The sequence below is a fragment of the Eubalaena glacialis genome, chromosome 2 (genome assembly GCF_028564815.1).
Source record: "Eubalaena glacialis isolate mEubGla1 chromosome 2, mEubGla1.1.hap2.+ XY, whole genome shotgun sequence".
Lineage (NCBI taxonomy): Eukaryota > Metazoa > Chordata > Mammalia > Artiodactyla > Balaenidae > Eubalaena > Eubalaena glacialis.
In genome coordinates, this window is record NC_083717.1 from 73,741,847 (window position 1) to 73,754,885 (window position 13,039).

The 13,039-nt window shown below is 33.9% G+C and overlaps 1 protein-coding gene across 1 annotated transcript in view; it reads left to right on the forward strand.

Moving 5' to 3' along the window:
• VPS13C (vacuolar protein sorting 13 homolog C) overlaps positions 1-13,039 on the forward strand; it is a 181,271-nt gene that overhangs the window by 5,261 nt on the left and 162,971 nt on the right. Inside the window, exons 2-3 of the mRNA XM_061180247.1 lie at positions 10,274-10,317; positions 12,815-12,857. Coding sequence (XP_061036230.1) covers positions 10,274-10,317; positions 12,815-12,857 — 87 coding nt within the window. The remainder of the gene's footprint in view (positions 1-10,273; positions 10,318-12,814; positions 12,858-13,039) is intronic.

The following is a 13,039-nucleotide window of genomic DNA, read 5'->3' on the forward strand; positions in this document are numbered from 1 at the left end:
CAGTCATGAAATACGACAAGAAAAATAAAGTTTCAGCCTCATGCTGATTATTTGCGAATCCAAATCTATATATATAGTCTTAACAGGTAGTCGAAGGGCAGGTTGAGAATGCAAGAAAAAACAGGCCTCTTTGCTTCTTTTTACCTTGATCCATAAAACATAGCAGTATCTAAGTGTTTCTAAATTTTTTTTTTATTGAGGAATTTTTTTTTTATTCCTTTCCTCCCAGCCAACACTTGGTGTAGTGAAAGCCACATTTCTTATTAGCTTGTCCTATAGTACGTAAAGTGAACAACAAAAAGTTCAATATTATAATGTACTTAGGCTTAGTTATCATTATTTAAAACAACACTTTAAAATTTTATTGAAAACAACTTTCCACATATTTGAATAGTATCATAAATTAAAACTTCACCTCTTTTCTACAAATAGAGCTGGAAGGTGGTACTTGGGTAACCATTCTGCTAGGAGGCTCTGCCATACTACTCTTATGAAAGCCCTGAAATGTACTTCAAAAGGAGAAAGTTCAGTGGTGACATGGCAGCTTTCCACCTTTCTTTGCCAAAACTTCCTGTTTCAATAGGGAAATGGAAGAGTGAGAGTCAGTTGTTTCTTCTCCTTCCCTTAGCTTCCCCTCCCAAGATAAAGTTACTGTGAACTCCTATTAAAATGAGTCTAGATGGGTTAATTTGGGTTAAATATTGAGTGAGCCAAAAGGTTTGTTCGTTTTTTTCTGTAAGATGGCTCTAGTAGCACTTAGTTCTTTAACTTCATTTGAAAAAATTTTGTTAGATTGTATGTGACAGCTCTCATATCAGCATGCATATAAAAAAAGAGTTTTCAAAATTGGTGAATTTTTGTGTAGCCGTTTTAATATTGAAGATGGAAGAAAAAAAGCAGCGTTTTCGGCATATTATGCTTTATTATTTCAAGAAAGGTAAAAATGAAACAAATGCACAAAAAGTTGTGCAGTGTATGGAGAAGGTGCTGTGACTGATCGAATGTGTCAAAAGTGGTGTGCGAAGTTTCGTTCTGGAGATTTCTCCCTGGACGATGCTCCATAGTTGATAGCGATAAAATGGAAACAATAATTGAGAACATCCAACATTATACTGCACAGGAGATAGCCAACATACTCAAAATATCCAAATCAAGCGTTGAAAATCATTTACACCAGCTTGGTTATGTGAATCGCTTTGATATTTGGGTTCCACCTAAGTTAAGTGAAAAAAACCTTCTTGACCATATTTCCGCGTGCGATTCTCTACTGAAACGCAACGAAAACGTTCCGTTTTTAAAACAAATTGTGACGGGCGATGAAAAGTGGATATTGTATAGTAATATGGAACTGAAGAGATCGTGGGGCAAGCGAAATGAACCACCACCAACCACACCAAAGGCTGGTCTTCGTCCAAGGAAGGTGATGTTGTGTAATGGTGGGATTGGAAGAAGTCCTCTATTATGAGCTCCTTCCGGAAAACCAAACGATTAATTTCAACAAGTACTGCTCCCAATTAGACCAACTGCAAGCAGCACTCGAAGAAAAGCGTCCAGAATTAGTTAACAGAAAATGCATAATCTTGCATCAGGATAACCATTTACTACGTTGACATAGTATTCTTAGGCCAGTCACTTAAGCTCTCTAAGCCCCAGTTTCTTTCTGTGTCCTGCCTCCTTCACCAGGAGGTTGTGAGGATCAAGTAGTGTAATAGCTCTGAAAGTGTTTTCTAAAATAGAAAGGTTTATGTTCTTATTGTAGTCATTCCTATTTCAGTACAATATGCATTCTCATTAATTGAGTCAAGACTTATTGAGTACCTACTATGAGGAGAATCAATAAGGAGTTTATGATCAGGTTGGGGATTTAAATAGTTAAGTGTTAAGTGCCGTAAGAAAGGTGTAGTGAAACTTCTGTGAAAGTTCAGATAGGTTATTTCTGACTGGAGGTATTTAACATCAGCACTATATTTCTTGCGTTTATTTTGTAGGCCATTTTGTGTTTTAAAAGCCATTCTTGGACTGAGGTGGGCTTGTTCCAAATTATGCCAGTACCATTTGATTCTTATTCATAAATATGCTAACCTTGTTATTTTCTGTAATTTAGCAACCATTTCTTTTTCTATTGAACTTTTCTGACATGGTTCCAACTCTGCTTGCCTTGGTTTTATTTGCTAATTTAATGGATTTACTTTCATTCCCCTCTTCTGGTTCATTTGTAAAGATTATTAGATAAATTTTGATCCAGGATTTACTTTTTTAAGATACTTGTTAAAATATCCTTCAAGATAAGCTTTGAAACTGTATATGTGACTCTAGTCATGTATGCTCATCCAAAATGTTTCTGTTTATTTATGAGTATCATACAGGGTTAAAAATCAGAAACTTTGTCTTCTGAAGCCAGACTACACTCATTGCTTGCTGTCATCCTTTAGTCTGGCCAGTCCATCGTAGAAGGAAATCATTTCACAGAACTTCTCTACTTGTCTCTCACCTTGGTTTCTTTAGAAATTCATGGGATTAGGGACACTTGATTGTGGGATTGGCTTTAGTGCCTTCCTTGCTGGCAGAGTTAAGTCTTTCCATCTCCAATTATTAGTCATTCTCCACTCGCCTTTTTTTTTTTTTTGGTTATTGTTAAAATATTAGACACATATTTACCCTTCCTCTAGGTTTTCAGGAACTTCCTATGGCCTCTGTGTGTTCTTAGCCCAGGGTGATCTGATTATAGTTATTAAAGTTATTTGCATGTGTATAGAATTATGTTATCTTGAATAGAAATGGAAAGCTAAATCTTAACTTTTTCCCTAGTATTGAGTTAAATATAAGATGGTTGATATTTAGGAGGGAGTCTGCTTTCTGTATCTGCAGAAAAGCATGCATTTTAGTGGAAGAGTACTTCTTAGCACAGTGCCTTACTTAGATAAGGCACGCATCTACTGGTTGAATGAATGAATGCACTTTTACCCTGGTGTTAATCAGAAATACACTGCTGTTCCTCCCCTTTTCTTTGTGTTAGGACTAGTGGCTCTTCCTTCAGTGCAAATAATTCATAGACTGTATCATTCTTATTTCATTGTTATATTTACTGTTTGTTAGATAACATTCACATTTTTCAGAGAGGAAGTATGCATTTGTTTGCTGGACTCTAAGTAGTAGAAATAGATTTTTTTATGTGTCTGTAGAGAAGGTAAATAGTAAATATAGGAAGAATTTATATAAAACATATTGAGGTCATATTGACATGAGAATTTACCTTGTTTTGTTTCCCCATTTCATATTACAATTTGTATAATAGCTTTTAACATGAAAGTAATACCTGTTTATTGTAAAAACTAGAAAATACTGAAGAACATTAATAAAAAATTCTTAATTCTACCTCCTAGCAATAATCGCCATTACCGTTTTTTATCTGCCTTTCTAAATATACTTGTTTAGCTCTGTTAGCCATATTGGTAGTTTTCAGTATTTCACATGTTGAATACCATCTATTACTTCATTAAAGAACGAGAATGTCACTGCAGTAGAAAGTGTGCTTTTTATGAGGGTACTTATGTTAGTGCCTTAATAATTATTAGAAAATGCTTCATATCTACTGCAGGTTACTTGTGAGCACTCCTGGTGACCCTTGACCCACTAGTTAAAAATTAATGGGTAGGACAATCAAAATTCATGAGCAAGTTTACAAGTCTCCGTATGGTCTTAGATCGTGTTAAATTGGTTTGGATTCCTTCAAATATGCACTAGCTTATGTGCAGATCAATTCTTTAGGCCTGAGTAGAATTCCCAATTGTAATTTTTTGTAATTCGCCATCTGACAGAATTAAACCCAGGAATATTTTTCCACTTTATATAATTTTTATACATATAATGCTTTTTAAGGATTTTTTCCCAATTCTCAACCATGTCAGTTTTCCATGACTACTGTATTATCCCTGTATTTGGTCAGTGATGACATCTTGTCAATTCTGCCTCCAGAGTAACTTGTTGTTGGTGTTGTTGAATTGGTTTTTATTTTTACTTCTTTTTTTTTTTAAGTTATTTAATTTATTTTTTTATACCGCAGGTTCTTATTAGTTATCTATTTTATACATATTAGTGTATATATGTCAATCCCAATCTCCCAGTTCCTCCCACCACCACCGCCCCCCACTGCTTTCCCTCTTTGGTGTCCGTACGTTTGTTCTCTACATCTGTGTCTCTATTTCTGCCTTGTAAACCGGTTCATCTGTACCATTTATCTAGATTCCACATATATGTGTTAATATACGACATTTGTTTTTCTCTTTCTGAGTTACTTCACTCTGTATGACAGTCTCTAGATCCATCCACGTCTCAACAAATAACCCAATTTCATTCCTTTTTATGGCTGAGTAATATTCCATTGTATATATGTACCACATCTTCTTTATCCATTCATCTGTTGATGGGCATTTAGGTTGCTTCCATGTCCTGGCTATTGAAAATAGTGCTGCAATGAACATTGGGGTGCATGTATCCTTTTGAATTATGGTTTTCCCTGGTATATGCCCAGGAGGGGGATTACTGGACCATATGGTAGCTCTTTTTCTAGTTTTTAAAGGAACCTCCATACTGTTCTCCATAGTGGCTGTATCAATTTACATTCTCACCAACGGGGTAAAAGGGTTCCCTTTTTTCAACAGCCTCTCCAGCATTTGTTGTTTGTAGACTTTTTGATTATGGCCATTCTGACCGTGTGAGGTGATACCTCATTGTAGTTTTTATTTGCATTTCTCTAGTAATTAGTGATGTTGAGCAGCTTTTCATGTGCCTCTTGGCCATCTGTATGTCTTCTTTGGAGAAATGTCTATTTAGGTCTTCTGCCCATTTTTTGATTGGGTTGTTTGTTTTTTAGTATTGAGCTGCATGAGCTGTGTATATATTTTGGAGATTAATCCATTGTCGATTCATTTGCAAATATTTTTACCCATTCTGAGGGTTGCTTTTTGTGTTGTTTATAGTTTCCTTTGCTGTGAAAAAGCTTTAAAGTTTCATTAGGTCCCATTTGTTTATTTTTATTTCCATTACTCTAGGAGGTGGATCAAAAAAGATGTTGCTGTGATTTATGTCAAAGAGTGTTCTTCCTATGTTTTCCTCTAAGGGTTTTATAGTGTCCAGTCTTACATTTAGGTCTGTAATCCATTTTGAGTTTATTTTTGTGTATGGTGTTAGGGAGTGTTCTAATTTTCATTCTTTTACATTAGCTGTCCAGTTTTCCCAGCACCACTTATTGAAGAGACTGTCTTTTCTCCATTGTATATCCTTGCCTCCTTTGTCATAGATTAGTTGACCATAGGTGTGTGGGATTATCTTCAGGCTTTTTATCCTGTTCCATTGATCTATAGTTCTGTTTTTGTGCCAGTACCATATTGTCTTGATTACTGTAGCTTTGTAGTATAGTATGAAGTCAGGGAGTCTGAGTCCTCCAGCTTTGTTTTTTTCCCCTCAAGATTGCTTTGGCTATTCGGGGTCTTTTGTGTCTCCATACAAATTTAAGATTTTTTTATCTAGTTCTGTAGAAAATGCCATTGGTAATTTGATAGGGATTGCATTGAATCTGTAGATTGCTTTGGGTCGTATAGTCATTTTCACAATATTGATTCTTCCAATCCAAGAATATGGTATATCTCTCCATCTGTTTGTGTCATCTTTGATTTCTTTCATCAGTGTCTTAGTTTTCTGAGTATAGGTCTTTTATCTCCTTAGGTAGGTTTATTCCTAGGTATTTTATTCTTTTGGTTGCAATGGTGAATGGGATTGTTTCCTTAATTTCTCTTTCTGATATTTCGTTGTTAGTGTATAAGAATGCAAGAGATTTCTGTGCATTAATTTTGTATCCTATCACTTCACCAAATTCATTGATTAGCTCTAGTAGTTTTCTGGTGGCATCTTTAGGATTATGTATGTATAGTGTCATGTCATCTGCAAACAGTGACGGTTTTACTTCTTCTTTTCTGATTTGGATTCCTTTTATTTCTTTTTCTTCTCTGATTGCCGTGGCTAGGGCTTCCAAAACTATGTTGAATAATAGTGGCGAGAGTGGACATCCTTGTCTTGTTCCTGATCTTAGAGGAAATGCTTTCAGTTTTTTACCATTGAGAATGATGTTTGCTGTGGGCTTGTCGTATATGGCCTTTATTATATTGAGGTAGGTTCCCTCTATGCCCACTTTCTGGAGAGTTTTTATCATAAATGGGTGTTGAATTTTGTCAAAAGCTTTTTCTGCACCTATTGAGATGATCATATGGTTTTTATTCTTCAATTTGTTAATATGGTGTATCACATTGATTGACTTGCGTATATTGAAGAATCCTTGCATCCCTGGGATAAATCCCACTGGATCCTGGTCTATGATCCTTTAAATGTGTTGTTGGATTCTGTTTGCTAGTATTTTGTTGAGAATTTTTGCATCTATAGTCATCAGTGATATTGGTCTGTAGTTTTCTTTTTTTGTAGTATCTTTGTCTGGTTTTGGTATCAGGGTGATGGTGACCTCGTAGAATGAGTTTGGGAGTGTTCCTTCCTCTGAAAGTTTTTGGAAGAGTTTGAGAAAGATGGGTGTTAGCTCTTCTCTAAATGTTTGATAGAATTCACCTGTGAAGCCATCTGGTCCTGGACTTTTGTTTGTTGGAAGATTTTTAATCACAGTTTCAATTTCATTACTTGTGATTGGTCTGTTCATATTTTCTATTTCTTCCTGGTTCAGTCTTGGAAAGTTATACGTTTCTAAGAATTTGTCCATTTCTTCCAGGTTGTGCATTTTATTGGCATAGAGTTGCTTATACTAGTCTCTTATGACACTGTATTTCTGTGGTGTTCGTTGTAACTTCTCCTTTTTCATTTCTAATTTTATTGATTTGAGTCCTCTCCCTCTTTTTCTTGATGAGTCTGGCAAAAGGTTTATCAATTTTGTTTATCTACTGAAAGAACCAGCTTTTAGTTTTATTGATCTTTGTTATTGTTTTCTTTGTTTCTGTTTCATTTATTTCTGCTCTGATCTTTATGATTTCTTTCCTTCTGCTAACTTTGGGTTTTGATTATTCTTCTTTCTCTAGTTCCTTTAGGTGTAAGATTAGATTGTTTATTTGAGATTTTTCTTGTTTCTTGAGGTAGGATTGTATTGCTATAAACTTCCCTCTTAGAACTTCTTTTGCTGCATCCCATAGGTTTTGGATCGTCGTGTTTTCATTGTAATTTGTCTCTAGGTGTTTTTTGATTTCCTCTTTGATTTCTTCAGTGATCTCATGGTTATTTAGCAATGTATTGTTTAGCGTCCATGTGTTTGTGTTTTTTACATTTTTTCCCACTGTAATTGACTTTTAATCTCATAGCGTTGTGGTTGGAAAAGATGTTTGATATGATTTCAGTTTTCTTAAATTTACCGAGGCTTGATTTGTGACCCAAGATGTGATCTGTCCGGGAGAATGTTCCGTGTGCACTTGAGAAGAAAGTGTAATCTGCTGTTTTTGGATGGAATGTCCTATAAATATCAGTTAAGTCTATCTGGTCTATTGTGTCATTTAAGGCTCGTGTGTCCTGATTAATTTTCTGTCTGGGTGATCTGTCCGTTGGTGTAAGTGAGGTGTTAAAGTCCCCCACTGTTATTGTGTTACTGTTGACTTCCTCTTTTATAGCTGTTAGCAGTTGCCTTATGTATTGAGGTGCTCCTATGCTGGGTACATATATATTTATAATTGTTATATCTTCTTCTTGGATTGATCCCTTGATCATTATGTAGTGTCCTTCCTTGTCTCTTGTAACATTCTTTATTTTAAAGTCTATTTTATGTGATATGAGTATTGGTACTGCAGCTTTCTTTTGATTTCCATTGGCATGGAAAATCTTTTTCCATCCCCTCACTTTCAGTCTGTATGTGTCTGTAGGTCTGAAGTGGGTCTCTTGTAGACAGCATATATATGGGTCTTGTTTTTGTGTCCATTCAGCCAGCCTGTGTCTTTTGGTTGGAGCATTTAACCTATTCACATTTAAGGTAATTATCGATATGTATGTTCCTGTTGCCATTTTCTTAATTGTTTTGGGTTTGTTTTTGTAGGTCCTTTTCTTCTCTTGTGTTTCCCACTTAGAGAAGTTCCTTTAGCATTTGTTGTAGAGCTGATTTGGTGGTGCTGATTTCTCTTAGCTTCTGCTTGTTTGTAAAGCTTTTGATTTCTCTGTCGAATCTGAATGAGATCCTTGCTGGGTAGAGTAATCTTGGTTGTAGGTTCTTATCTTTCATCACTTTAAATTTATAGTGCCATTCCCTTCTGGCTTGTAGAGTTTCTGCTGAGAAATCAGCTGTTAACCTTATGGGAGTTCCCTTGTAAGTTATTTGTCATTTTTCCCTCGTTGCTTTTAATAATTTTTCTTTGCCTTTCATTTTTGTTAGTTTGATTAATATGTGTCTCAGCATGTTTCTCCTTGGGTTTATCCTGCCTAGGACTCTCTGCACTTCCTGGACTTGGGTTGCTATTTCCTTTCCCATGTTAGGGAAGTTTTCGACTATAATCTTTTCAAATATTTTCTCGGGTCCTTTCTCTCTCTCTTCTCCATCTGGGACCCCTATAATGCGAATATTGCTGTGTTTAATGTTGTCCCAGAGGTCTCTTAGGCTGTCTTGATTTCTTTTCATTCTTTTTCTTCATTCTCTTATGCGGCAGTGAATTCCACCATTCTGTCTTCTAGGTCACTTATCCGTTCTTCTGCCTCAGTTATTCTGCTGTTGATTGCTTCTAGTGTATTTTTCATTTCAGTTATTGTATTGTTTATCTCTGTTTGTTCTTTAATTCTTCTAGGTGTTTGTTCTTTAATTCTTCTAGGTGTTTGTTAAACATTTCTTGCATCTTCTCTATCTTTGCCTTCATTCTTTTTCTGAGATTCTGGATCATCTTCATTATCATTATTCTGAATTCTTTTCCTGGAAGGTTGCCTATCTCCACTTCATTTAGTTGTTTTTTTTTGGGTTTTATCTTGTTCCTTCATCTGGTACACAGTCCTCTGTCTTTTCATTTTGTCTATCTTTCTGTGAATGTGGTTTTCCTTCCACAGGCTGCAGGATTGTAGTTCTTCTTGGTTCTGCTGTCTGCGCTGTGGTGGATGTGGCTATCTCCAAAATAACTTTTTAATCTATCTCTTTGACTCTGAAGTTATTGCCTACTTCAGGTTTTAATTTCTCTGCAGTATATTGTAGATGCTTTCTTCCTGTTATTATGCTGTAGTATTTTCTTCCCATTTGTGAGGCTTCTTACCTCTTACTTTCCTTTTGAAGTTTTTAAGTTTATCTTAGGAAATTTACAATGTGCTTATACAAAGAAAATGAACTTTATTATATGGCGATAACAGCTGTGATTATTTTACTATCTAGTCTTGTAGTTGTTTGTTATCTGTTTATAAGAAGCATAGTATTTTTTTAAAAAATAAATGTGTCATGAGTGATTAAGAAAATGCATAACTGTATAATTTATACTTGTATTTAGTGTTGAAACTTTAGTTTTAGTAATCTTTAGAGAATTTAAGTGAAATGAAAACTTTTTTCTTTTGCTTAAGTTTTTATGTAAGCAAGAATACTTACATATTGTGTATCAACATATAGGTGCAGTGTTTAAAATTTGAGTCATGTAATCATGTCAGTGTGGCTTTATTTTTTTATAACTTAATATCTGAATAGACTTTTAAAAAGTTGGACTAATGAAAGAATATTAGAACCATAAACAATAATTACTGGGAAAGTAGGATGTTTGAAGTTTTAAAAGATTAACACTGTTGTCTTGTAGAAAATATTCACTGACACCATGATTAAGGAAAGAATCCTGGGTTACAGGATATTTGATCTGTTATAATAGTCACCTCTTTACTTCCTTCTTTTGAGATTTTGGCTTAATCATTAAAAATGATGGATACTTTCTTTTGTTCTAAAGTTCTTTAGTCTGAAAGTCTTCAACTTCTTTTTTTTTTGGTTAACATCTTATTAGAGTATAATTGCTTTACAGTGGTGTGTTTCAACTTCTTTCTCATTAAGTGTTAGCCTGATTAACTATTTTGTAATTTGTTTTGCATTGGGCTAACCTAAAATATTTACAACTAATACTTCTTGTCTATAAGTAGCAACTCTTTTGTGCCAGTAGCTTCTTAAGTTCTTGAAGTTTTCTTTTCTCACTTCTTAGCATTTAGCATAGTGTCATAGTGTTTGGTTTTGCATTAAGACAGGGTATACTATTTGGTGTATTAACTTCATATTTTTGTCTTTTATTTTTTAAAGGTAATGTGGCTTTAGATAATCTACAAATAAAAGAAAATGCTCTGGTAAGTTTTTTTTTTTTTTTTTTTTTTTTTTTAACTATGTTGACTACTCAGTTAATTCGGTAAGCTCTTAGAAACCCTGGTTACTAGGTATCTGGTACCAGGTGCCAGATGAAGTGATTGAGTCGCACAAAGAAGGATTACTTTTTTAACTGTTTGCTCTAGGAAAATCTGAGATTAAAGATTTGGGAAAAAATTTTTTTTCCTGATGATCGAAATAGTATCTCTTGGAAAATAATAATGTTTTTCCCTTTTATATATTGGACTGTATAGCTTTGTAGTAGATATTTGTTTTAATGAAATAGTTTTCTTCAGAATTATCTTTAAATAGTTTTCAGGTAAATAAGGGCTTTATTTTAACAATGTATCTAATAAATAATTGTATTTTTTGGAAATATATTGGCAGTCCAGCCTTGTAATACTATGGTAATGTTAAGAGGTAAAATAGATTTTTTTGGAATCTAGCTCTAGACAGTAATTTGGGTCATTTACTATTGAGCTAAAAACAAAACTCTCCCCATCTTCCAAGATCCCTGCCCCCCTTTGTCTTTAGCCTCTTGGACTTAATTTGAGTTTATGAAATGTCTTAAGAATGAGTTTATTCTTTAATCAATAGGTCAGATTTATAATTAACCTACATTATGTTTTATAATCCTAGCTTTGACCTCTGGTTGAATTTCTACATGATGAACTGTGTAATTAAGGAGAGCCTTATACACAAAGTTCTCCCATGACTGGTCTCATGGAAGCCAGTTTTGGATGTTGAAGATCTAGGAGTAGAACTCAAGAAGTAACAGTTTATTTTGTTACTGGCATAGTGGAAAGGTCATGAACCTTGTACTCTGGCCGACCTGGGTTTGAGTGGTAGCTCTGGCTTTGACCAGCTGTGTGACTTTTGGCAAGTTACTCAATTTCTTTGAGCATCAGTTTAATCATCTTTAGAACAAAGTTAATAATACAAAACAGTATAATATTTGTGTGCCTTTGTGGCTTGAATAAAATAAAAAGTAGAGCCTGGCAAGTAGTGGACTCTCAAAATATTTAAATTTTCTTTCCCTCCCTTTATATAGGATGCTATAATTTAAAAAATTTTATCCAAAATTTTAGAACTTAAGGTTCCATTGCTAGGGATTGGAATAAAGGCTATTTTTACTCTACTTAACGAAAATATTTTAGAAGATAATAAGTCTAAATAGAATTGTGGTTCCAGGGTATAGGTATCTAATATACTTAGATGACATATTGAACTCTGTTAGCCTAATTTGAATTTTGGTTATGATTAAATCTAATAAATTATTTTGTAATTTATATTCTCCATTAATTCAAACTAGCCTCCTTTCCCCAGTTAATCCAGCTTGGTGAGGTTTTACTTTGATATGGGTTCTTTACATTTATTTTGTGTGAAAAATTATTTCAGGAGATTAAAATGAGTGTGAGACCACACTTATATAAGTGTATAGTTTTCCATTGGTATCCTGTATGATATGAAGACCCTTGAATTTATTTGTCCCGTTCCCCTGCCCAACCCCTGGAGGGTAGAGCTGCTCTCTCATTACCAGTGAGGATTTTTTGTTTGGGTCTAAAAAAAGGTTTATTGTCAAAATCTGTTAGTGTTTTCTTCAGTTTCTGTTCACTTAGAATAGTTGAGTAATCAGATGAGTGGGTAAATTGATTATTTTAGTTAATTATTTATTTATTTATTTTTTAGTTAATTTTTAATTGATTGGTTAATTCTTACCTAAAGTATGTATTTAAGTTGCCAGATTTCCATAGTATTAGCATGTAAGGTACACCTAACAGAAAGCCTATTCTGACTGGTTGAATTTTTAATTATTTTAAAGACTCAAGCGAACATTGTGAATATCAGTTATTGGTTAGTACTCTGTGAATAAAAAAGTTATTTGAACTTGCCAGTGATTTGGAATCTAGATAAGTGAAAGTTCATCCTTATTGATTGGTACCTGTTAGTAACTTATCTAAAGTAAATGCTAATATGGTAGATAATATGTTGGGAATCTGCCTTTTAAGAGTTGTTTATTCATTTACTGAATATTTTACTTGAGAGAGGATTGTTGTTCAGTTATTGTTTTCAACTTATTTAAGTGAAAAGAATCTTCCTTTTCCTTTCTTTTAGTATTTCACATAAGCAGTGTCCATCTGTTACTTTAAAAATTCATGGAATTTCCATCTGGCTTGGTTTGGTTTATTAAAACAACTAACCAGTTTACCCAATTACTTTCTTTAACTACAAACTCTTTTTCTGTTGTTCTTATTTATAATTTTGCTTCTCTTATGAATTCTTTCTTTAAAGTCAAGTGTAAGTTAATAAGAACTTTTTTTTTCAGCTGAGAAACATATCCTTTATGAGTTACTCAAATATAGAAAATTTATTTTGTTTTTCCTTAGAGATGATTGTGTATTTAAATGATGATAGAAAGGTGATTTGGTTGGGGGCTTAATAATTTAAGATGTTCTTTAATCTTTTTTCTTTCTTCTGAAGAGTGAATTGGATATTCCTTTTAAAGTCAGGGCTGGCCAAATTGGTAAGTACTTCACTCTTCATTTGAATTTTTCTTCGTCCTTTTAGTTTTTTATTGTTCCTGTTATTTAATCTCAAACATCATTTTTAGCTTGAAAAAAATGTGAGAGGTTTTTGGTTTATGTTGATTAGAGCTTTCTGAGTTCTGAGCCGAATGTATACTATACCTAGTACATACATCAAAGT